The 26893-nt window shown below is 42.3% G+C and overlaps 1 protein-coding gene across 1 annotated transcript in view; it reads right to left on the bottom strand.

Annotated features, from left to right (window-relative positions):
• The window catches only part of LOC135544314 (pyruvate carboxylase, mitochondrial-like), a 97648-nt gene extending 74643 nt beyond the window's left edge, over window positions 1–23005 (bottom strand). Inside the window, exons 1-8 of the mRNA XM_064971828.1 lie at window positions 22700–23005; window positions 16693–16834; window positions 16364–16548; window positions 14485–14650; window positions 14169–14314; window positions 13955–14072; window positions 13717–13868; window positions 6203–6321 (exon numbers count right to left, since the gene is read on the bottom strand). Coding sequence (XP_064827900.1) covers window positions 6203–6321; window positions 13717–13868; window positions 13955–14072; window positions 14169–14314; window positions 14485–14650; window positions 16364–16548; window positions 16693–16834 — 1028 coding nt within the window. The 5' untranslated portion in view covers window positions 22700–23005. The remainder of the gene's footprint in view (window positions 1–6202; window positions 6322–13716; window positions 13869–13954; window positions 14073–14168; window positions 14315–14484; window positions 14651–16363; window positions 16549–16692; window positions 16835–22699) is intronic.
• Between the last annotated feature and the right edge of the window lie 3888 nt (window positions 23006–26893).

A 26893-nucleotide genomic window follows, 5' to 3' on the forward strand; every position in this document is an offset into this window, starting at 1 on the left:
TTTGAGCATCTTATTATCGATTGTGTTGGGACTTTACCAAGGTCCAAGTCAGGTCATAGCTACGTATTAACAGTTGTGTCAAGCAACCAGATGTCCGGAAGCTTTTTCCTTGCGTACCATAACGCTTTAACTACTGATTTTGAAGTTAACTCAATTTATTTCAACATTAGGGATTCCAAAAATCATCCAGTCAGATCTGGGGTCTAACTTCACCTCCCATTTATTTGCTCAGGTTCTCAAACAGCTTAAAGTTAAACAACATGTCTACTGCGTTCCATGCCCAGAGCCAGGGAGCTTTGGAACGTTTTCATCAACTTTAAAATCCTTGCTTCGTGCATACTGTACAGAACTGTTTGCAGGTTGGGAGGAGGGGTTACCTTGGCTGTTACTAGCTGCTCGTGAAGTAGTGCAAGAAAGCACAGGGTTTAGCCCAAATGACGTAGTAATCTTAGTTTTGTTTACAATAAAATAACATTTTTTAATTGGCCTATACCTGTTGTTCGTGTCCCTTCATTTTTGCGACAGGCTATGAGCCGGCGTGTGACATTATCAATCATCCACATACAGCACAAATTCTTTTGTATGACCATTTTAGGCCCAGCTGTTGGAACTTTGGCTTTCCTGGATATAGCTACTATATTGTGATCACTGCATCCAATGGGTATGGATATAGCTTTAAAACAAAGGTCTGCAGCATTAGTAAAAATGTGATCGAGACATGTGGATGATCTTGTTCCTGTAGTCCTAGAAAACACCCTGGTCGGATGATGAACTGTCCCTAGAAATTCTAAGCAAACAGCTTTGCAGGGCTTTCTCCTATAGAGCTCCATTTTTATGGAATGGTCTGCCTACCCATGTGAGAGACGCAGACTCGGTCCCAACCTTTAAGTCTTTTATTGAAGACTCATCTCTTCAGTGGGTCATATGATTGAGTGTAGTCTGGCAACGAACCGCCCTTGCCGTCTCTGCCTGGCCGGTTCCCCTCTCTCCACTGGGATTCTCTGCCTCTAACCCTATTACAAGGGGTGAGTTACTGGCTTACTGGTGCTCTTTCATGCCATCCCTAGGAGGGGTGCATCACTTGAATGGGTTGAGTCACTGACGTGATCTTCCTGTCTGGGTGGGCGCCCCCCCTTGGGTTGTGCCGTGTCGGAGATCTTCGTGGGCTATAGTCGGCCTTGTCTCAGGATGGTAAGTCGGTGGTTGAAGATATCCCTTTAGTGGTGTGGGGGCTGTGCTTTGGCAAAGTGGGTGGGGTTATATCCTGCCTGTTTGGCCCTGTCTGGACGGGGCCACAGTGTTCCGACCCCTCCTGTCTTAGCCTTCAGTGTTTATGCTGCAGTAGTTTGTGTCGGGGGGCTTGGGTCAGTTTGTTATATCTGGAGTACTTCCCCTGTCTTATCCGGTGTCCTGTGTGAATTTAAGTATGCTCTCTCTAATGCTTTCCCTCTCGGAGGACCTGAGCCCTAAGACCATGCCTCAGGACTACCTGGCATGATGACTCCTTGCTGTCCCCAGTCCACCTGGCCATGCTGCTGCTCCAGTTTCAACTGTTCTACTTGCGGCTATGGAACCCTGACCTGTTCACAGGATGTGCAACCTGTCCCAGACCTGCTGTTTAACTCTCTAGAGAGAGCAGGAGCAGTAGAGACACTCCTAATGATCGGCTATGGAAAATCAAACTGACATTTACTCCTGAGGTGCTGACTTGCTGCACCCTCGACAACTACTGGGATTATTATTAGACCATGCTGGTCATTTCTGAACATCTTGGCCATGTTCTGTTATAATCTCCACCCGGCACAGCCAGAGGACTGGCAACCCCTCAGGAAGAAACCTAGAGAGGAACCAGGCTAAGTTTTGTCCTTTCTAGGGAGTTTTTCCTAGCCACCGTGCTTCTACACCTGCATTGCTTGCTGTTTGGGGTTTTAGGCTGGGTTTCTGTACAGCACTTGAGATATCAGCTGATGTAAGAAGGGCTATATAAATGTGATTTGATTAATAAGCTGAACCAGATTACAGGAACTAGTTACAGCGAGAAGCTTCCTCTTGAGCGGACAGCTTGATGAAAACCAGTCAATATTCAGGTCCCAAGAAAGTACTGTTTACATCACACACACTATCAAGCAGTTCACACATATGATTTAGATAGTGACTGTTAGCACTTGGTGACCTACAGCAACACACAAAAAGAAAAGGCTTTAGATGTGCCAAGTGAACCTGCAACCACAACACTTAAGATCAAAGCATTACAGGAATATGGCTCTGATAAGCATGTCTCTTCTTAGGATGTTATATCCTTGTATTGCTACTGATGTATAAATCACATTAATTATCTAAGGGAGTCTCAGAAATGGCTAATATATTAATGTTATCAGATGTTAGAAGGTTCATGAAATCAATAACTTGCTAAGGCTACATGTATTAATATGGGCTATTTTCAGCCCTTTCCTGGGTAGCTTATCAGAGAGACATAATATTTAAAAGAGCAGACCAAGCAAGAGAAAAAAAATATATACATTTAGCAGTCCATTAATAAATTGGTGTGCGCGCTGCAGGGTTGAGGCTACAAACCCATAGGCTTGGCTTGCTCTCATCCCTTGCAGGCTTCTGGGAGGGAGGGTGGACAATGAGTCTGTCGTAATGGAAGTACGCAATGTCTCCACAAGCTCTGGCAGCTTTCATGGCTGGGATCAGTTCTTCCCTCTTCTGGCACACTGTTCTGCTTACTGTTCTTCAGGTCCTGGACCTCTGGTCAGGTCCTCCATTCTTTTATTAGTAGAATCCGAGTATTTGGACAAAACACTGAACTTTTCTTGCTTATAGGTCTCTGTTTAAAAGATCCTAAACATGTGAGAGAGACATCACTGGCACTGTCCTCAAAATGGTACTACGCCGGCTTTGGGCTTTGTCATGGTAGCTATCAACGCATGTTAGGGTGTTACTCCTCGCAATTCCAGACAGGGTAGGTCACAGGAAAATTAAAAAACAGCAGGGTACTAGACAGCCACAAACCAGGGACAATCTGCCGTCCCAGCCACAATGGCTAACCGCGTTGTGGGCTGCGCTCAAGAAAACATTGCCAACTTGATGTCCAGCTAGCTAGCAGCTAGGCTAGCTGTGACACCAAATAGCTCCTCAGACCTGTCCTTGGTCAACAGGATCACTGGAAAGATAAAAAGCAGTCCCAGCAACTGATGCCAACTGCGTCTCGGGAGCCAACATAAGCTAGGTAGCTACCATGAACTTCCAATATATTTTCAAACCAACAAAACTAAGCCTTCCAGAAAGACAACCATCTCCGCAGCACTCCATCAATCAGGCCTTTATGGTAGAGTGGCCAGACGGAAGCCACTACTGTAAAAAAGGTACTTGACAGCCCTCTTGGACTGCTAAAAGTCCTTTAGATGCCAGATTCTCTGGTCTGATGAAACCAACATTGAACTCTTTGACCTGAATGCCAAACATCACGTTTGGAGGAAGCCTGGCACCATCCCTACAGTGACGCATGGTGGTGGCAGCAGCATCATGATGCGTGAATGTTTTTCAGCAGCAGAGACTGGGAGACTAGTCAGGATCAAGGGAAAGATTAACAGAGCAACGTACAGAGAGATCCTTTGATGAAAACCTGCTCCAGAGGACCTCAGACTGGGGCGAAAGATCACCTTCCAGCAGGGCAATGACCCCAAGCACACAGCCAAGACACCGCAGGACAAGTCTCTGAATGTCCTTGAGTGGCCCTGCCAGAGCATATGCACATTTTTGTATGTGTATGTATATACACATATATACACACACTTCTAAAAACCAGTTTTTGCTTTGTCATTATGTGGGTAGTGAGTAGATTAAATAAATGTTTTTCATCAATTGTAGAATAAGGCTGTAAGGTAACAAAATGTGTAACAAGTGGAAGGGGTCTAAATACTTTCCAAATGCACTGTACATGGCCTCCATACAGCAGGATACTGTTCCAAGATAGGTGATGTTATGGCAACGCAAAAAAAGGATGAATGCACCAAAAAGGACAGATGAACATTGACTGAAATGAGAGAAATGCTATTGAGACTGGGGAAGGCAGAGTTTGAGGAGTTAACACATTGCGATTTCATGGGCCATTTCCAGTGATTCCCATTACCACACAACTTAGTTGGAAATGACAGAAGGGGGCCTTAATTGGTCTTAATCACTGTGACCAATTGAAAGTCATGATAAAAGGTGGAGGCAGACAGCCAAAAAAACAGAGCTGTCGTGTAATAACCTACTCACCAGAGCACTATATTCAGTCCTGAGAATTCAACCCAGCCGGAGGAGAACATGGCCAGCGGCTGGTGGGCGTGGCTCAAATGCCTTTTTGGTGAGTTTCCGAAATAAGAATCAAGTGCATTTCCAGACCCAATCACTCAGAGGAGTGCTCCCGCTGAATGCCAATTGCAGTCTGACAGTTTCAATTTCATGTGACAAGATGGACATTTATAATGAATGAACCTACATTCCTTCCACGCGACCAGACAGCCACAAATACAGAAGTCTGTGCCAGGAGCACAGGAGAAACACACACAAAAAAATTCATATCAATTTGTGTGAGTCAGTGTTAAAAAAATGATGCTGCTTTGCTTTCATCCCTCCTGAATTATTAAATAGAGGACTTTGCTGCATCTGATAAGTGCATGCTATTGTCAGTGTTTCACCTCTAAATGCATTTGACAGGTGAGATTAGGCATTTCATCATCTTTAGTGTCGAGAGTAGGAAGTCCAAATGACATAGCACTGCGAGACTATTTGTGGACTAGGATTCTGGGTCTTAAATGTAGAACTCAGACAACCTGGACTGTGATTTATATGGAAAAGGAAAATGGCATAAGGACATAATGTTCTTAAGCATCTGCTATAGCAGTCCATTTACTTCATCGGTACGACACTTCTGTAGGGTTCCTTTGCGTTGTCACAAAGCAAGATGTTCAGTCCTTGACTAAGTAGTATCATGTCTTCCCATCTGATTCCTTTTTACTCCATGATAAACTTAACTCTTCAATCAAGTTCCCAAGCAGAGGAAACCCAAGTCAATCATAACAATCAAGCAGAAAAAGCATTAAAAAAAAAAAAAGAAACTCATTGGCTAGTCTCACTCCAAAAGGCTCTTTTGTCCACTCATCTGGAATTACTGACTCGATTACCTACATGACTATACGGATTTAAATTCATGTATATTACTTATGATTTTATTTCAAGTAGGATAGCAGACATCACAAAATGACTAATATTGATAACCATCTAGATGTCACATTGATGACATTGACATTGATGATGTCACATTGATCGGCAACAGCACAAGGACAGAGTGCCCTTCGCTCCCGCTTAACAAGCGCTACCATCCAGTAGGAGCGTGGGAAGTAGTTAACTAGTAGCCAGTCACGGTAAGTATAATACTTAAATCAAAAATAAACAAAATCGTCAGTTTTATAACTGAACATTTAAAATTGTGTAAAACAGTGAAATACAACTCAATCTCATCCTCTAGCTTCAAAACAGAAGTCCAAACTCTTGCGGTACAGTAGTTGGCGTGGTAAGAAACAGCTAAAAACAGTACACTATAGCAGAGTGCTTTCCATACACCCACTCCTTTCCATACACTGGTTGTCATATTGGGCTGCAGCTACCACATTCTCAGTTGAGATGAATTAACAAATCACAGCACATATTGGTGGGTACACGTTCTGCTTTTACCTCCCGCTTTGCACCTATGGGTACACCTCACAAATGGCCGCCAGTCCACCCATTATGCCATAATTTACTTGAATACCGACACCCGTTCTCTGTTATGCTATTCGAATGGCCAATTTGGGTCATCCAACATTTCATGACCTTAACAGCCCTAAGTTTGCCAGAATGTAGAATACCTACATGGATTTGCCAGAATGTAGAATACCTACATGGATTTGCCAGAATGTAGAATACCTACATGGATATGGGTTTGCCATGTTTTTACCTACATATTGTTTTCAGTTAAGTTGACACAATGAAGCCATTTAGAAGTATTGGGACCCAACCTTTATAAAGACAGTGAGCAAAAGGACAGTCGTCTTGACACTTACCATGAACAGACATAATTTGACCAGACAGAGAACAGCCTTACAGGTCGTCAGAGAAGTGACATTGTAATGCCAAGTAACGGCCATGGCCTCCTCATTAATGTCTAACTTACTCTGTGACCTGCTCGGTAACGGTGTGCTCCACCTGTAGGCGGGAGTTGACCTCGATGAAGTAGTGCCTTCCATGTTTATCCACCAGGAACTCCACCGTGCCAGCATTCTCATAGCCCACCTGTACACACAGGACAAATCCAATTAGATGCAAACCCACTTCCTCACCTACCTGAGGACATGGAAAGACATTTGAAGAAATAAGTATGACTGGATTTCTTGGCAAATTCTGAATTCTATTGGAAGAGTTTACACGTTCTGTATTTCAAAAGCTAATAAACCAAGTCTCACACGTACCGAATCAGTTTCCCCCCCGCTACTACAGAACTAAATCTACAAAAAAAAAGAGAAAACGACAAGACTGTCAGCTAATATCTACTGAAGACTGCGATATCCCATTGTGATTATAGTCATTTTTAGACAGCCTTAGAGCTCAGCCAAAGAGGAAGCAGGATTTAATACATCAGCCCATTTCCCCCTCCACAGCGCTGCGAGGTGTCAAAAGAGCACTAGCCAAATTCACTGAAATCTGAACCACTGAAATTCATCCCTTGCCCAAAACTAATCTCTGCCAGCTAGGCAGGCACCCGCTCATCCATTCAGTCACCCACGTGAAGGTGCAGGCTCATGGCTAGGCAGTTCATGTCACACAGGATAAGTGCTGTGTATGTACAGTGCCTTCAGAAAGTTTTCACACACCTTGACTTTTTCCAAGGTGTTACAGCCTGAATTTAAAATGTATTCAATTGAGATTTTAGGTCACAGGCCGACACACCACCCCCCCATAATGTCAAAATAAAAATGTTTTAAGATTAAATATATTTAGATATTTTTTTGGTAAACCAAGAGGCTGAAATGTCTTCTGTCAATATGTATTTCAACTCCTTTGCTATGGCCTAAATAAATTCACGAGTAAACATTTGCTTAACAAGTCAAATAAGGTCACTGTTTGAATAACTAACTCAGCTCTGTATCCCACACATATAATTTCCCTTAGTTGAACAGTGAATTTCAAAACAGATTCAACCGAAGACCAGCGAGGGTTTCCAAAAAAAATATATATATATTCAATATCCCTTTGAGCATGGTGGAGTTACACCATCCAAAGTGTCATTAGTATCAATACACCCAGTCAATACAAAGATGCAGGCGTCCTTACCAACTCCGTTGCCGGAGAAGAAGGAAATCACTCAGGGATTTCACCATGAGGGCAATGGTAACTTTAAAACAGTTAAGAGTTTAATGGCTGTGATAGAAAACTGAGGATGGATAAGCATTGTACTTACTCTGCAGTACTAACCTAAATGACAGTGAAAATAAGGAAGCTTGTAAATAAATTTAAAAAATACTCCAAAACTTGCATCCTGTTCTGTTTCCAATACAGCACTCAAGTAAAATCACAAAAAAATGTGGCAAAGAAATGATCTTTATCTCCTGAATACAAAGAGCTATGTTTGGGGAAAATCAAACATCACTGAGTACCACTTCATGGTGGTGGCTGCATCATGTTATGGGTATGGTTGTCATCTACAAGGACATTTTGAGTGGGATAAAAAATACAAATAAATAAAAGAGCTTAGCACAGGCAAAATCCTAGAGGGAAACCGCTTAAAAATCTTTACCAATGATAAACAACCAACTTGAAAGACTTTCTAATTTAAGAATTTCTAAAATAATAATGTGCAAATATTGTACAATCCAGGTGTGGAAAACTTTTAAATACCTAGCCAGAAAGACTTAAAAGCTGTAATCGTTGCCAAAGTATATTCTAACATTTATTGACTCAGGGATGTGAAACACCATGTAAATGAGAGGTTTCTATATATATAATGTTCAATAAATGAACAAAACATTTAACTTTGTCATTATGGGGTATTGTGTAGACTTGTGAGAAAAAAAAAACATTGAATCCACTTATAATTCAGGCTGTAACAAAATATGTAATTAGAGGTATGAAAACTTAATTAAAATAAATGTTTGGCAATAAAACTTAAAATGGAGTGCCACAGCAAATAGCATCAGTCATTTCAATACAACTACAACCCCTGCCAGGGGGAGCGCTGCTTGCACCCATATCCCCCCCCAAAAAAAGATTCACATTTTCATAGAACAGGCTGAATTTCCATTATGGGCTGTTTGTATACTTATCCTCTACGGCAGTGGTTCTATTAGAACTATTTATAGACCGTACCCCTTCAAAACAGTCAACCTTGTGCGCTCAGCACTCTCAAATTGTGTTTTTTTGCCATCATTGTAAGCCTGCCACACACACACACACACACAATATGAAACATTTATTAAGAGTGAATATCACTTCCCATGAGACGGGTTGTGACAAAGGGCTCCTATAGGACCAAGGCACAAATAAATAATTTCACTCTTTATTTAACCATCTTACATAGAAAACCTTACTTGTCATCAAAAATTGTGAATAACACAGTTTAATGAGAAGGGTGTGCTTTAAAGGATGCACAACTCTGCAATGTTGGGTTGTATTGGCGAGAGTATTTAAAATAATTTCCCACACAATCTGTGCCTGTATTTAGTTTCCATGATAGTGAGGGCCGAGAATCCACTCTCACATAGGTACCTGGTTGCAAAGGGCATCAGTGTCTTAACGGCGCGACGTGCCAAGGCAGGATACTCGGAGCGCAGCCCAATCCAGAAATCTGGCAGTGGGTTCTGATTAAATTCCATTTTCACAGAACCGCTTGTTGAAATTTCATTGAGGCTCTCTTGTTCAGATATCAGTAACTGGACTGGAGGCAGGGCATGAAAGAGATAACGACTCCAGTTGTGTCATACATTTCGGGAAAGTACCTGCGTAATTGCGCAACCAACTCACTCAGATGCTTCGCTATATCACATTTGCCATTCTATGGTGTGTGCAAATGAACTCAAGCTTAAAAGACAATGGAAAAACCTGTATATTGTACTTGTTAATGCAGACAGAGAAGAGCTCCAACTTACCAAATCATAGCCTCAATTTTGTCCCGCACATTGAATCTAGTTGCATAGAGTGTAATTCTAGATTCAGATCATTCAGGCGAGGAAAAAACATCACCCAGACAGGACAGTCGTGTGAGACACTCGTCATGCAAGCGGACATGATGCTCAGTAAAGAAGGCTTGTCTCTCAATTTAAAAAAAGTCCATACTTAGCCCTTGATAACCAGCGCACTTCTGTATGTTGTTAAAGCGTTACATGGTCGATGCCCATATCATTGCATAGTGCAGAAAATATGAGAATTCAGGGGCCTTGCTTTAACAAAATGAACCACTGTCACTGTAGTGTCCAAAACGTATTTCAAGCTCTCAGGCATTCTCTTGGCAGCAAGAGTCTCTCAGTGGAGGCTGCAGTGTACCCAAGTGGCATCGGGAGCAACTGCTTGCATGCGCGTTACCACTCCACTATGTTTCCCTGTCATGGCTTTTGCACCATCAGTACAGATACCAACACATCTTGACCACCAAAGTCCATTTGATGTCACAAAGCTGTCCAGTGGTTTGCAGAAGAGGATATCTTAATTGACCTTCCAAAAACAAAGAACATACCAGGAGCTGTGCATGCCAAGTCTGTTGACTCATCCAGCTGTAACGCATACAATTCACTGGCTTGTATGCAAAGCAGTAATTGTTTCAAAACATCACATTGTCACATAAACATGGTTAGCAGATGTTGATGCGAGTGTAGCAAAATGCTTGTGGCTCTAGTTCCGACAGTGCAGTAATACCTAACAAGTAACCTAACAATTTCCCAACAACTACCTAATACACACAAATCTAAAGGGGTGAATGAGAATATGTACATATAAATATATGGATGAGCAATGGCCAAACAGCATAGGCAAGGTGCAATAGATGGTATAAAATACAGTATATACATATGATGAGTAATGAAAGAGACGTAAACATTATTAAAGTGGCATTGTTTAAAGTGACTAGTGATGCATTTATTAAAGTGGCCAGTGGGCCTCTCAGAGTCAGTGATTGCTGTTTAGCAGTCTTGATATAAGCTGTTTTTTCCAGTCTCTCGGTCCCAGCTTTGATGCACCTGTACAGACCACGCCTTCTGGATGATAGCGGTGTGAACAGGCAGCTTCTCGGGTGGTTGTTGCCCTTGATGATCTTTTTGGCCTTCCTGTGACATCGGGTGCTGTAGGTGTCATGGAGGGCAGGTAGTTTGCTCCCTGTGATGCGTTGTGCACCACCCTCTGGAGAGACTTGCGGTTGAGGGCGCTGCAGTTGCCGTACCAGGCTGTGATACAGCCTGACAGGATGCTCTCGGTTGTGCATCTGTAAAAGTTTGTCAGGGTTTTGGGTGACAATCCAAATTTCTTCAGCCGCCTGAGGTTGAAGAGGAGCAGTTGCACACTCTTCACCACACAGTCTACGTGTGTGGACCATTTCAGAGGATAAGGAACGAGACCCAGGAGCGTGGACGAGACCGATGGGGTGGGAGCGGGGATGAGATGTGGTAGACACCGGCAGATAGGAACACTTGGCTTCCATCACCAATAACAGGTACTGTACATGCAAGCACAACAATTCAGAAACTAAGGCAATCTGCTGTTTTAAATATGTCAATGCTGGCTCAGTTGACAACAAAAATACAGGGCTTTCAGTTGGAGAGATTGCAATGGTGTGGGGGGGTGGGGGTGTAAAATTAATTAAATGAGCATGTGGGCTAGAAGAGAAAAGAATGGAAGTAGGAGACCGTATCAAGGCTGTGACCACACCCCTACATGTTCTTAAGAGGCTCTGGGTAGAGTGGTCACCATGGAAACGAGACAAAAATATATTACAAACTAGTTTTGACAGAGATCGCTTTCATTAGCACTTTCAGTTATTTAAGTTTTATTTTCTGACCTTATCAAAACTCCTTGTGGCAGCTTTGTAATTGAATGACAAACATTTCTGGGGTTGGAGTAAAAACCCTTTTCCATGAACTATCAGCCCACAATCACATCGAAATATGTTGAGACTTGTTACGGCTTAAAAATCCTTCTTTAACCCATCAATAAGGGATCATAGCTCCCACCTGGTCAGTCTTATGGAAAGAGCAGGTGTTTTCATAATGTTTTGCACACCCAGTATACACTGGATGTTCAATTCAGATACAAGAGTGATCCCTATAACCACGCCTTGACAAGCACGTGTATCAATATTCTAATGTATCGGAGGAATTTATTACCCTAGTATTCTAGTCAAAATTTCTCAAATCATAACTAAATCTACCCAAAGCATGTTTCACACTGATATTTTGGTCCACAGCTTACTCCTGAGATAAAGGGCTGGAACACCCGCTTTTAATGAAGTTGTAATCAAGTTTCCTAAATTAACCGCAGATGATTAAAGCTTTAAATAACAGATCAAAGTGATTATAAAATGTACTAGGGTCTGGGGAAGGTGCTATATAAAAGGTATATGGGTGAACATGATCCTCCTTAGATAAGTCATGGACTGTCAGATATGATTATCTATGGATATCCCACAGGATAGTAGAACAGGAGAATCATTGAGCATTAAAATGTACTCTATAATTCACTTATAGATAAGACCAACAAACTAATTCTAATGGAAATTTGAAACTGACATGACAAGCTGGACCCTAGTGGAAACGCATGCTGAAGGGCTTAACACATCTGATATGCAAACAATGTGCTCATGTGGGAGGAGTCTGTTAGTGAACCACGAGTGGCAGGGTTTTGTTTTCGTTAGGAGAGCAGGTTTCTCGAAGTGCATGCATAGCCAAACGCTCTCGTCACCACTCCTCTTCATTCCTCACTGCCATATGATTGAACAGATGGGAGAAATTCTGTCCCTCACTCACACCCAATTTCTTTCTCTCTCCCTCACACAGACCAATGCTTGTGTAGTCATACTTTCCATTCTGTTAAGTTATTGACAGAGCAAATAGGGTGGGAGACTGGTCACTGTAGTGCATATCTGGGTATCAGGCTGAATGGATGAGTTCAGGCAGTTCAACAGTGGCCGATCCCAAATTGAGGGCCACATGCACATCACAGGTCTTTCTTCACTCCCTCAAACATGGCAAACTCGTCCCACCACCTGCCTCCCTCTTCCATCCCAAAAACAGAAAAAAAATGTAATACAAGCACTTGCAAAATACAGCTAGCTCAAGGGTGAACATGACAGGCACACCAGCTAGTGTACACAACGTCTAATAGTTTCTCATACAGGATGGGGAAATCGGTGGGATGCCACTGACAACAGTAACTGTTTTCAGATCAAAGTAATTGCTTCCACCTCAAGAAAACAAAATAAGTCAGCTTGATTGCAATCAGGAAATTCTTCAATTGCGTATTGTTAGGACATTTTATCACAGTGCTGAGCTATAGTTAGAATCAGAGTTAGATTATTGTTCCATTGTATCCCCCCCCCCCACGAAACAATAGCTGCTACATGACTAGGCTATATTCAGTAGCCTATATTGCCACGGCCGCCCCCCCCGCTGCGCTCATAAATGTGCTGCTATAGGCCTACTCACAGAATGCTTCAGAGATCTACTTATGAGGCAGCATGCATGTCAAACACTCGCAGTCAAACAATCAATAATAAGGCGCAACTGTTTTTCCCCCCCATGTTTGGTCCAGACTGCCATCTCACCTGCAGCGAACCGCACGAATCGGACCCGAGACCACCCTTTGAGCGATACACCGTGCATTGTTTAGTGCGGATAGTGTTCACACCAGTTCAAAACAACCGAACTAAGGGAGTAAACACTATGGTGTGAAAGCCCCCTTACAGGTGATATTTATTGTGAGTGGGAGTGGCAGTCTAAACAGTTCACTACTAGTGGCAGTCTCCTCTGGCCATCTGTGTTGTTGAATGCTGCCATCTAGTGTGCCAATTGGTAGCCTGCAGGTGGAATCTCTTTCCACTGCTTTAATTAGGCTCTAGTCTTTTACTTTGATCCTTTCTTCCTTCCCTGTAGGACACTTATGAATCGAAATTGCTCTTTCGGTCTCTAAATCCCTTTCTTAAACTGCAATATTCCTTTCCAGGTTCTCATCCTCCTCCCACACGTCTCCAATGCCTCTATGAGAACAACACCGAATGAGAACACCCATTTAGAACGGCTCAGAGTAGCTTATAAATTAATTTAAAACATTGTGCTTTGAGGGCCTTGCCTTGCTTACTACAATTAATTTGTTTTATTTTTTAAATGTAGGACATTTTTCATTATGAGCCGTTTTGAACGAAAGGCCAAGAACGAACAAACTCAGGGTTTCTCAACTTTCATTCTTGATGTTTATGGTGTCTGTGAGAAGTGTTTTTGCACAATAAAACAGACTAAAACTCCACTCAATTCAAACAACGATCATCTGATATTCCATTCAAAACTGTAAATACATACAGCTCAGCCATTTTAAAAAGGCAGCAGTGCCAAAATTCTAAACATTTAAAAAAAAATGACAAAGGTATACAAGGTTTCAGCTCTACACTCCCTATTAAAAGAATGTATCATAACGCGTGTGTGTTGCATCCTGTACCTGTCTGGCCAGGTTGACAGAGTCAGCAGTGAGTCTGTCCCGGAGGTGTGGGTCCAGTTGTACAGCCGGGGCGATCTCTACCACCTTCTGGTGCCTCCTCTGGATAGAGCAGTCCCTCTCATACAGGTGGATAACATTACCATACTTATCACCTGGGAGAGATGAGATGACAATGTGATTAGATCTACTGTATACAACCCTTTTAAAAGATGCAACAAAAACAGTCTAACAAACTCACCCAGGATCTGCACTTCAATGTGTCTGGGTCTCTCAATGAACTTCTCCACGAAAAGAGCACCATTCCCAAACGCAGCCAGGGCCTCAGAGTACGCACGCTGATAGTTCTCCTCCAGCTCCTACACACGTCAACCGACGGGGATCAATAAGTCAGCCAGCACAAAGACAAACACTCAGACTGGAGCCTCTACTTAGGCACAGATATTTATACTCGCCTCGTACTCTTTGACCACCCTCATTCCCCTGCCCCCACCACCGTAGGCAGCCTTAAAGATGATGGGAAAGCCATAGGTGTTGGAGAACTCCTGGGCCTCCGATAGGCAAGTGATGGGACCGTCTGTCCCTGGTACAACTGGAACTCCTGGAAGCAAAAACAATTCAACAAATTTGAGCTTAACTAAACTGTTAACTTAACAGTACACAATGTCAGCGATATGTTTGATGATTTTGCTGAAGAAAATTACTTTAAAACATGAAACAAACATCCATCAGGTGGTCCTGAACATGACAGTGAGTGAGTGTCCGGCCTACCTGCACGGATAGCGATGGATCGAGCCTCCACCTTGTCTCCCATCATGCGCACCACATCAGGGGAAGGGCCAATGAAGCGTACCCCAGCATCGACACATGCCTGAGCAAAGTCTGACCGCTCAGACAGGAAGCCATACCCAGGGTGGATTGCATCCACATCATTTTCCTGAGAAAAAAAGAATAAAACGATGTGGAAAAAAACAAAGCTGTGATCTTTAAGAGCAGTAACAGTTGGTTCAGAAAAGTTTCCAAAATATACAGTGCCTTGCGAAAGTATTCGGCCCCCTTGAACTTTGCGACCTTTTGCCACATTTCAGGCTTCAAACATAAAGATATAAAACTATTTTTTTGTGAAGAATCAACAAGTGGGACACAATCATGAAGTGGAACGACATTTATTGGATATTTCAAACTTTTTAACAAATCAAAAATTGGGCGTGCAAAATTATTCAGCCCCTTTACTTTCAGTGCAGCAAACTCTCTCCAGAAGTTCAGTGAGGATCTCTGAATGATCCAATGTTGACCTAAATGACTAATGATAAATACAATCCACCTGTGTGTAATCAAGTCTCCGTATAAATGCACCTGCACTGTGATAGTCTCAGAGGTCCGTTAATAGCGCAGAGAGCATCATGAAGAACAAGGAACACACCAGGCAGGTCCGAGATACTGTTGTGAAGAAGTTTAAAGCCGGATTTGGATACAAAAAGATTTCCCAAGCTTTAAACATCCCAAGGAGCACTGTGCAAGCGATAATATTGAATCAGACCACTGCAAATCTACCAAGACCTGGCCGTCCCTCTAAACTTTCAGCTCATACAAGGAGAAGACTGATCAGAGATGCAGCCAAGAGGCCCATGATCACTCTGGATGAACTGCAGAGATCTACGGCTGAGGTGGGAGACTCTGTCCATAGGACAACAATCAGTCGTATATTGCGCAAATCTGGCCTTTATGGAAGAGTGGCAAGAAGAAAGACATTTCTTAAAGATATCCATAAAAAGTGTTGTTTAAAGTTTGCCACAAGCCACCTGGGAGACACACCAAACATGTGGAAGAAGGTGCTCTGGTCAGATGAAACCAAAATTGAACTTTTTGGCAACAATGCAAAACGTTATGTTTGGCGTAAAAGCAACACAGCTCATCACCCTGAACACCATCCCCACTGTCAAACACGGTGGTGGCAGCATCATGGTTGGGGCCTGCTTTTCTTCAGCAGGGACAGGGAAGATGGTTAAAATTGATGGGAAGATGGATGGAGCCAAATACAGGACCATTCTGGAAGAAAACCTGATGGAGTCTGCAAAAGACCTGAGACTGGGACGGCGATTTGTCTTCCGACAAGACAATGATCCAAAACATAAAGCAAAATCTACAATGAAATGGTTCAAAAATATACATATCCAGGTGTTAGAATGGCCAAGTCAAAGTCCAGACCTGAATCCAATCGAGAATCTGTGGAAAGAACTGAAAACTGCTGTTCACAAATGCTCTCCATCCAACCTCACTGAGCTCGAGCTGTTTTGCCAGGAGGAATGGGAAAAAATGTCAGTCTCTCGATGTGCAAAACTGATAGAGACATACCCCAAGCGACTTACAGCTGTAATCGCAGCAAAAGGTGGCGCTACAAAGTATTAACTTAAGGGGGCTGAATAATTTTGCACGCCCAATTTTTCAGTTTTTGATTTGTTAAAAAAGTTTGCAATATCCAATAAATGTCATTCCACTTCATGATTGTGTCCCACTTGTTGTTGATTCTTCACAAAAAAATACAGTTTTATATCTTTATGTTTGAAGCCTGAAATGTGGCAAAAGGTCGCAAAGTTCAAGGGGGCCGAATACTTTCGCAAGGCACTGTATATATTTTCACATCTCTGACCTTAGCAACTTTGATGATGTCAGGGATGTCCAGGTAGGCAGCCACGGGCGGCAGGCCCTTCCCTATCAGGTAAGCCTCATCTGCCTTCTGCCTGTGCATCTGGCCGGTGTCTTGCTCAGAGTAGACAGCCACTGTCCGGATCCCCAGCTCAGTGCACGCCCGGAACACACGGATGGCAATCTCACCTACAGGTAGTTGGATTACTCAGCTGTCATCATGCAGTCTCAGGAAAATGTAATTATGTGGTGAGAGGAAACTAGCTACAACAATGGCTTACATTTCAGTGTTTTAGTGTCAGAATTACAAAGGGAGGAGAATTGTTACGGTACCTCTATTGGCCACCATGACCTTTTTGATGGGCTTGTATTCCAGTGTCTGAGGGGAGTTGTGGGTGGTGCGAGACAGGCAGCATGCCCTCCTGACAGCCAGTAGCCCCAGGGCCGAACGCATACCTCCAACGTGCAGCAGCATCTTCACAGAGGACGGGTGTGGTTAAGGAGTAAACAGACAGCTTATGCATGATGCAACACAGGTCCTGACCTATATACAGTTGTATGGGGACTGACTTAACAGACAGTAAAAATTTAAAACTTGTCAAGGCGATAAGATGCAGACAGAGAAAATAAGCCTAACATTTCCTTTTGCTTTACCTTGGAAGGAATATGGGAATACTAGATACCTGACTTACCTGTAGAAATATCAGTTGTGTCTAGAGACATTTGCGCCAAACATTTTTTACCTTAAGTGTGTACTTCACTGCATTTATACTTGAGATATCACATTAACAGTAAAAGTAATGTAAAAAAAAATATACAAAATAAAATTGCTGGAGGACATCTTTAACCTCTATTACAGTACACTCTGACCAGACCTCTGGCCTAACACTCCATACCAACTGACTAAACAAGGCATTCATGTGCAACCCAGGGGTCAGTGACCAAAAAAAACGAAAAAAAAAAACAGGAAGTGGAATTGAAAGAAATAGTTTGGTAAACACTTTCCATCTGAACAAATAGTGACTGACTGAACACAGCAGGGGTGGAAGCTCCATGGGACGCAGATGGGAAAACAGTAAAACATTCCAATTCAGAGAACCTGTAGAGGAGATCAATTAGGCAATACTTGATTCATTAGAAAAGGGCAAGGGGAAATTAAATTGGGTTTGAACACAACAAGAATTAAATATAAAATGGTTGAATGTCCAACTGCCTCTAATAACACGCCACCCTCGCACACAAATCAATCCAAACCCTTCAGAGTATCCGAAGTGTTGGCCTGTTGATGTGACAATATCATACCGCCGATACAGCAGCATTAGTGACCTCTCGTAGTGACCTCTCGTAACTCCAGCATAACAAAGCTCAGTTGTCCATGGTCCGACCACCAGTTCTACAGATTTGGAAATACCTCATCTGTATAAGTAGTAGTCACATGAACAGGCTAACTGATCAGCACTAAGAGGTGGATATGGTTTGATACACCAGAATTCAATCCTAACACTAAAAATGTTTGGCATAAACAGCAATGGCACGTCCACTGCTGCGTTGGCAGGAGCAAGAGACTGATAAGCCATATCACGTTCAGTACTTTGTGATCCCAAATATAGGACATCAAATTAAGAAGTCTGTATCATACGGGCACTTCATTATAGCTATACCTGCACTGCATGTTGAAAAGTAAACAGATTAGGACCAAACCAAACAAAATACTGCACAAGCGCACATTGCAATAACAGGTTCAAAGGTAAAAAGAAAAGGGCAGTTTGCAGGAATGCTCTTTTGATGTCAGATCCCCTTGATAACAAATATTTGTTTTGCCATGTGGACAAATGATACCATTTATTATGAAATTCTCATGGCACTCATGTTAGCATTGGAATAAAACCAAATAATTGATAAGAAATCCCTAACCATGTTAACCCTAACCTAGTACATTACGTGTACAACACGTGAAATCCTTTATTTATAACATCCTCAATAAATGCAGGTGAATGAACCTAAGACTTCACTATGTTCCCATGAATAGAAATGACTTGAAAATAAAGCAAAAGGAAAGAGCAGAGGGAGCAGAGTTGGCACAAAAAAAGAAGAAACGAGGCTAGTCTGAGGCTGAATGAATGGAAGTGGGCCAAATGAAACAGGATATTCTTGACGACATTCCTCTGGTCCAATCATTTGAGAGATGTTAAAAGGCAGCTTATTGTAATATAGCCTAGTACATTGTCTTCTACTGTAATTTGACCTGTCAACCATTTCTCCCCCCAAAAAATGAGCTGCAAACGTATTTCATTGTGTTCTGTATTCAAGCTGACAGGGTGTGTTTATGGCTTAATGAGGGCTCTGGAGAAAGTCTGGCACCAAGGACCTCACATCAGCAGACTGACCTTGTTGAACAGCCTCTCCATTGTCACCTAAAGTGTCTTCTTTCTAGACAAGAGAAATAGCCCAGCACTCACATTGTAAAACGTGATGGCTACTGTAATAAGTTGACTACCTAATGAGTTAATACTACACAGGGAACTTTCATTGAGATTTCAGGGATTGATATTAAGGTGTTGCCCTATTGCCTGGGGAAAGTAAATTGAGCAGTCCCGCAAGTTGAGCCTGCCCCATTTGGGCAGGTCATTGAAAACAACCAAACTGCAAAGAATTCCAGTAGCCTAAACATGACCCTGGTTGATCCGATTGTATTAGGTGAAAGACAATTTATGGCAGTCAAGCAAGTTTAGCTTGTTCTGAGATTTCTACTGATTTACTGGAATTCTTAGCATTTGGGTTCTCAGTTTCTAATTCCTTCCCCATGTGTAGGTGAAAGGCAGGCTGTATGGCACTTCTGTATGCAAATAGCTAGTTTACTTTTTCAACCAAGTGATCATAATCGTCAGGCAACCAATTATTATTATTTATTTTTTAAAGCTCCCAACTAACCGATGGGCAAGTGCCTTTCAGAATGTAACGTCAATCCCTGTGACAAACCAACCTACAGCATAGGACTAGGGCCATAGTGACATGCAGAGACTTCACTACCACCATTACCCAAATATTGCAAATATGTCACTCATAAATACATGGGCCTATAAACATGGCCATCAATATGGCCATCAATACCTGATGACTTTGAAAATGGGCCACGACAGGCAGAACAAGGTGGTTTACATATTCCATAAAATCAGTCTACATGTAGGCAGGCTTAGTCTCTGTGCTGGTCTTTCCCACCACACAGACATACTAGAACATGTTGGGGCAATTAAATGGTCTTAAAACCAGATGACTGAACACACATAAAAACCCTCAGTTCAACAAACACTGATGTGGCATATAGCAAATGGTTACCAGTAGGCTGATAGCCAACTAAGAAAAATAAAGTGGTAGCCTGTTTACTACCATCATTACAAAAGTTTAGTTTTATTCAATTTAGAGGCTGAATCCTAAACATGCTGAACACAGTAGCCAAGACATATGCTACTTGTGTTGATAGCACTGAATATAACCAGAGTGCAAGTGTAGCAAGTTGAGGTTGTTGTTGGGTAAACAACCCCACCATGCAGTTAAACATACATGAGCTATGGAAGCGGTGTTGAAGAAACAAAGCCTCAACTTTATCAACTCATCTGGAACAGATCTGGCATGCTCTTCACAACAAACACCTTCATTCAACAATTCATTTTAGATTCTGGAAACATGGTGAGTAGGTGAAATGTATTTTCTTCACGATTTGCCCGCAATAATCTTCACAGTAACTACAATTGTAGTAAAAGGAGTCAATGTCGTAGACTACCATTAAACATATGAGAAGGACTTCTGACCTAATAGAAGTGTTGCAGGAAGCCTACCTTCGGCAAGGTAGCTGGACAGATTTCTGCAAAAATTCCTGCTCAATTAAGCAATATTTGCACTAGAGACATTCTCAAACCTCAAAAGATAAGCTTGAGTGGAGTACTGACATGTTGCATAGATCCAGCTATATTAAATAGGAAAAGTGCACTTTCTTTTTTACCAAATCTGCATTCTGGATGTAAATGGCATGTTATAAAATAGTCCACACAATTTTTTGGGATTGGTTTTGAAAAATGTACCCCAAACAGCGATGGACTTCCTTATGCACATGTTGCAGTGCCAGGGAGTGGATTAAACAATAAAAGCTCCAAAAACACCCAAGTATCTCATTTTAGAACTGCAACGCTCTCAGTAGTGATCCAGGTCTTTAGATGTTGTACATATTAAAATTGTGTGATTCCAAACTTCAACCGCAACGTTATATACCACTTTGTGCGACTCATGCCATACTTTTCCGAGTGCTCATGCTACACAGAGAAGTACCACAAGTGGATAGGGGAAATCACTCGAATGGCACAAAATGGAATATAACATTGCAGATATCGCTCGGAATGACAATTTCATACATCTACAAGACCTGCATCACTATACTGAGAGCATTGTGGTTTCTAGAAGGATGTATATTTAGGTGTTTTTGTGCATGTTTTATCCACACCTTGGCACTGCAGAACAAGCAAAATGTAAGTAAAATAGCAAAAAAGTGTGTGGACTCTATATAACATGCAATTTACATCCAAAATACAGATTTTTTTATGTCAAAATGCAAAGTCAAATTCTCCTTTAAAGGGATACTTCTAGATTTTGGCAATGAGGAAAGTTTAGTTTGAAGTTGCTAACTACCAGACATAAAAATGTTATCCACTAGGTCAGCCGACTCTGGGAAAATAGAGAAAGGGCTTCATTGCCAGAATCCCGAAGTATTCTGTTAAAGGGATTGATCAGCCGGAATCAAACTTAAGACAGTACAAGCAAATACACCGTAGGTGGAAAACAAAAAGGCTAGCACGAAGAGCATGCCATATTTGAACGTAGTCTCTTTCCCAGCTAAGTGTTTAGTAAGCTATAAGCCTGGCAAGGGTAACTTGAACCTAGGCCTAAATGCCATCGGTAACCATGACATTCAAAAACCAAGTCTAGCAAGCTAAACAGTTGGGTAAGTAATTCTATTGCTGTGGCTATTTTCTCAAATTTTGACCCGAAAAAAGACAAACCGCACAGACAACCGGCAAAGTTAGTACAAATGTGATTTTGTTCAACAATCTGATTTGTAAGTAAACTTCAAGTGTTTGCAGTGCTTTATTTCAGATCAGAAACTGTGTGGTTAAAGCCCTGAATGCTGAATGGCTGAAAGCTGTGGTATATCAGACCATATACCACAGGTATGCCAAAAACATTTTTTTTACAGTTCTCATTACATTGGTAACCAGTTTATAATAGCAATTAGGCATCTCGGGGGGGTTGCGGTATACGGCCAATATGCCACGGCCAAAGGCTGTATGCAGGCACGCTGCGTTGTGCATAAGAACAGCCCTTATCCCTGGTATATTGGCCATATACCACACCCCCTAGGACTTATTGCTTAAGTGGATACCAGAAAGCTAGTATCACAGTCTGATTTATTATGCATGAACAGCAGTTGGTAAGATATGAAAAAAGTAGAAACCATAAGGAAATGTCACAATAGATGGTTGGGACACTAATGCACAATAAAGGCTATGCCACCGCAGTGTTCTTCAGACTGGTCCTGCATACCCAAGCCAAGAGTCTGGCCTGCACCTCGGACTTCTCTACACACCTCATGGGTTCCGAGGACAATAATTTAATAACACTGCTAGGTCTATATATCAGAATGAGTCAACAGGAGTCCAAAAGTTACACGTTGTTGCATGCTATAAACTAGGTTTTATAAGAGAATCCTTTCCAGACATTCCCACAGATACAACATGCACATGAATGAACTATCCAGACAGTTTCTGTTCCACTGAACTCTTGACCGATTCACTAGTGCTTGGTGCAACACCAAAGTCGAGGTTCTTCACTGATCGAAAGAGCAAACAAACCAATCTCAATCAATGTTCTCACGTTTGACGTCCATTCGGTTTATTATTTGTCAGTCAGAAGATAACGAATATGTACATCACTAGTTTTTACTGGAGTCCAAAAGGGCATTGTCGCGGATAATTCTAAATGGCTAGCTATGTGGAAATGTCACCATCATTTGGGGGAGTTGTCGGCTGCAGTGTCCACTTTTGCTCGGTGCTTAGTATGCAGCCACCTCACAGCCAACTAACTTCCATGAGAAAGGGCTACAGTAGCTGGCATAGCTAACTCGCTAGCTAGCCAACCAACTGTTAACTAGCTAGCAGCTCTGGACCTGCATGTAAAAACATAGTATGATGGATGGATATTGGCCAACTACCACGGGATAAGCAACATAAACAACCCACAAATGGTCTATTTTTCTCCAAAACGTGTAATGCAAAAAAATAAAATAATTTACCTTACGGTCTCAAGTCTACAGTAGAATGCGTGAATCACTGAGGCTCCCAGCTAACGTTCAGTGGCTATCGGACAATAGCATGGGTGTTGGTGTGGCGCTTTTGACTGTCGCTGGCAGTTCGCTCTTCTCTTCAATCAGCGTAAACTGTTCTACCTCAGTGCATGTGGCTTTTATGATTTTTCTCTGCACCCTAGCGAACTGTCCTCCTTGATGGCTGAAAAAAGTCTGGTGTTAGAATGACTAGCTAGCTGTCTATTGAGAGAAGACATTTAAACCCATTCAGACGACTCGCCCACCCCTTGGTTACCTGCTATTGGTTAGCTTTTGCCTTACGTCAATTTAATTTCAAGGGTGTATTCTTTCCGCTGATTCTGTTGTAAAACGTTTCACAAACGAAACGAAACAGGGAGAGACCTACCTGAATTTGTCAAACAGAAATTCTCCTTTAAATTTCAAAACGAAACGTTTTTCAACTGTTTGAACTAAGGATTACACCACTGGCTAATGTTTGGAATTAATGTGTGCTATTGGTAATACCCAACGTCAACCAATACACACACACACGCACCTGTTCAGCTATTGGTTGACGGGGTAGAGGAATCGTGCAAGGAGTTTATCATGAAACAGCCAGTTAATACTACACAGCACCGTGAAACACAAATGGTGACATTTTTTGAGTAATTATAACGTTGCACTGTTATTCATTCTACATTAAAAAAAATATGTACAGTGCATTCAGAAAGTACTCAAAAGCCTTCACATTTTGTTACATTACAGCCGTATTCTAAAATGGATTAATGAGTATTTTCCCCCCATCAATCTTCACACAATACCCCATAATCACAGTGTTTTATTTTTGCAAATATCATAGTTACATAAGCATTCAGACTCTTTACTCAGTACTTTGTTAAAGCAACTTTTGTGGCGATAACAGACTTGAGGCTTCTTGGGTATGAAGCTACAAGCTTGGCACACCTGATTTGGGGAGTTTATTCCATTCTTCTCTGCAGATCTTCTCAATCTCAGCCAGGTTGGATGGTGAGAGCTGCTGCTTTCCCCTCGATCCTGGCTAGTCTCCCAGCTCCTGCCACTGAAAAACATCCCCACAGCACGATGCTGCCACCACCATGCTTCACCGTAGGACTGGTGCCAGTTCTCCACCAGAAGTGACGCTTGGCATTCAGGCCGAAGAGTTCAATCTTAGTTTCATCAGACCAGAGAATCTTGTTTGTCATTGTCTTAGAGTATTTAGGTGCCTTTTGGCAAACTCCAAGCAGGTGGTCATGTGCATTTTACTGAGGAGTGGCTTCCGTCTGGCCACTCTAACATAAAGGCTTGATTGTGGAGTGCTGCAGAGATGTTTGTCCATCTAGAAGGTGCTACCATCTCCACAGAGAGCTCTGTAAGTGACCATCAGGTTCTTGGCCCTTCTCCTCTGATAACTCAGTTTGGCCAGGCATCCAGCTCTAGGAAGAGTCTTGGTGGCTCCAACATTATTCCATTTAAGAATGATGGAGGCCACTGTGTTCTTGGGGACCTTCCATGCTGCAGAAATTTTTTGGTGCCCTTCCCCAGATCTATCCCTCAACACAATCCTGTCTCAGAGCTCGAAGGACAATTCCTTCAACCACATGGCTTGGATTTTGGCTAACATGCACGGTCAGCTGTGGGACCTTATATAGACAAGTGTGTGCCTTTCCAAATCATGTCCAATCAATTTAATTTACCACAAGTGGACTCCAATCATGTTGTAGAATCATCAAGGATGATCAATGGAAACAGGATGCACCTGAGCTCAATTTGGAGTCATTATGGGGTATTGTGTTTAGATTGAGGGGAAAATTTGTAATCAATATTAAAACAAGGCTGTAACATAACAAAATGTGATAAAATCCAAGGGGTCTGAATACATTCCAAATGCACTGTATAGTTCTGGTATTCATTATGCATTGAAGAGATCCTTAGGATTTGTAAAGTCTCTAGCTACCAGGTTAGCATACTGTGTGTGTCCTCCGCCCCTAGCCAATAGACATACATAATTGATTTTCAACTCGGTACAGACCATAAACACAAGATGCACTACTATTGCACAACATTACCAACTAAAGATATTTTGCAAATGTGCAACTAAATGTTGCGATATTAAAACTTGACAGAATAGAGATACAAGGTCAAATACTGTCTGTCCATATTCTTGATAGAATTGTCAAACACTTGCTTTCATTGCACAGTACGAGTATACAGTGCATTTGGAAAGCATTCCCAACACTTGACTTTTTCCACATTGTTACGTTAGTCTTATTCTAAACTGGTTGAAATGGGGTTTATCCCCCCTTCATCAATCTACAAATACCCAACAACGACAAAGCAAAAATTGTATCACAAAAGTGAGTACACCCCTCACATTTTTGTAAATATTTGAGTATATCTTTTCATGTGACAATACTGAAGAAATGACACTTTGCTACAATGTAAAGTAGTGAGTGTACAGCTTGTATAACAGTGTAAATTTGATGTCCCCTCAAAATAACTCAACACACAGCCATTAATGTCTAAATCGCTGGCAACAAAAGTGAGTACACCCCTAAGTGAAAATGTCAAAATTGGGCCCAATTAGCCATTTTCCCTCCCCAGTGTCATGTGACTCGTTAGTGTTACAAGGTCTCAGGTGTGAATGGGGAGCAGGTGTGTTAAATTTGGTGTCATCGCTCCCACACTCCCTCATACTGACTGGTCACTGGAAGTTCAACATGGCACTTCATGGCAAAGAACTCTCTGAGGATCTGAAATAAAGAATTGTTGCTCTACATAAAGATCGCCTGGGCTATATGAAGATTGCCAAGACCCTGAAACTGAGCTGCAGCACGGTGGCCAAGACCATACAGCGGTTTAACTGGACAGGTTCCACTCAGAACAGGCCTCGCCATGGTCGACCAAAGAAGTTGAGTTCACGTGCTCAGCGTCATATCCAGAGGTTGTCTTTGGGAAATAGACTTATGAGTGCTGCCAGCATTGCTGCAGAGGTTGAAGGGGTGGGGGGGGTCAGCCTGTCAGTGCTCAGACCATACGCGGTACACTGCATCAAATCGGTCTGCATGGCTGTCGTCCCAGAAGGAAGCCTATTCTAAACATGATGCACAAGAAATCCCGCAAACAGTTTGCTGAAGACAAGCAGACTAAGGACATGGATTACTGGAACCATGTCCTGTGGTCTGATGAGACCAATATAAACTTATTTGGTTCAGATGGTGTCAAGCGTGTGTGGCGGCAACCAGGTGAGGAGTACAAAGACAAGTGTCTTGCCTACAGTCAAGCATGGTGGTGGGAGTGTCATGGTCTGGGGCTGCATGAGTGCTAACGGCACTGGGAAGCTACAGTTCATTGAGGGAACCATGAATGCCAACAATTTTTTTTATTTCACCTTTATTTAACCAGGTAGGCTAGTTGAGAACAAGTTCTCATTTGCAACTGCGACCTGGCCAAGATAAAGCTTAGCAGTGTGAACAGACAACACAGAGTTGCACATGGAGTAAACAATTAACAAGTCAATAACACAGTACAAAAAAAGGGGAGTCTATATACATTGTGTGCAAAAGGCATGAGGAGGTAGGCGAATAATTACAATTTTGCAGATTAGCACTGGAGTGATAAATGATCAGATGGTCATGTACAGGTAGAGATATTGGTGTGCAAAAGAGCAGAAAAGTAAATAAATAAAAACAGTATGGGGATGAGGTAGTTGAAAATGGGTGGGCTATTTACCAATAGACTATGTACAGCTGCAGCGATCGGTTAGCTGCTCAGAGAGCAGATGTTTGAAGTTGGTGAGGGAGATAAGTCTCCAACTTCAGGGATTTTTGCAATTCGTTCCAGTCACAGGCAGCAGAGTACTGGAACGAAAGGCGGCCAAATGAGGTGTTGGCTTTAGGGATGATCAGTGAGATACACCTGCTGGAGCGCGTGCTACGGATGGGTGTTGCCATCGTGACCAGTGAACTGAGATAAGGCGGAGCTTTACCTAGCATGGACTTGTAGATGACCTGGAGCCAGTGGGTCTGGCGACGAATATGTAGCGAGGGCCAGCCGACTAGAGCATACAAGTCGCAGTGGTGGGTGGTATAAGGTGCTTTAGTGACAAAACGGATGGCACTGTGATAAACTGCATCCAGTTTGCTGAGTAGAGTGTTGGAGGCA

The sequence above is a fragment of the Oncorhynchus masou genome, chromosome 8, assembly GCF_036934945.1.
Source record: "Oncorhynchus masou masou isolate Uvic2021 chromosome 8, UVic_Omas_1.1, whole genome shotgun sequence".
Classification (NCBI taxonomy): domain Eukaryota; kingdom Metazoa; phylum Chordata; class Actinopteri; order Salmoniformes; family Salmonidae; genus Oncorhynchus; species Oncorhynchus masou.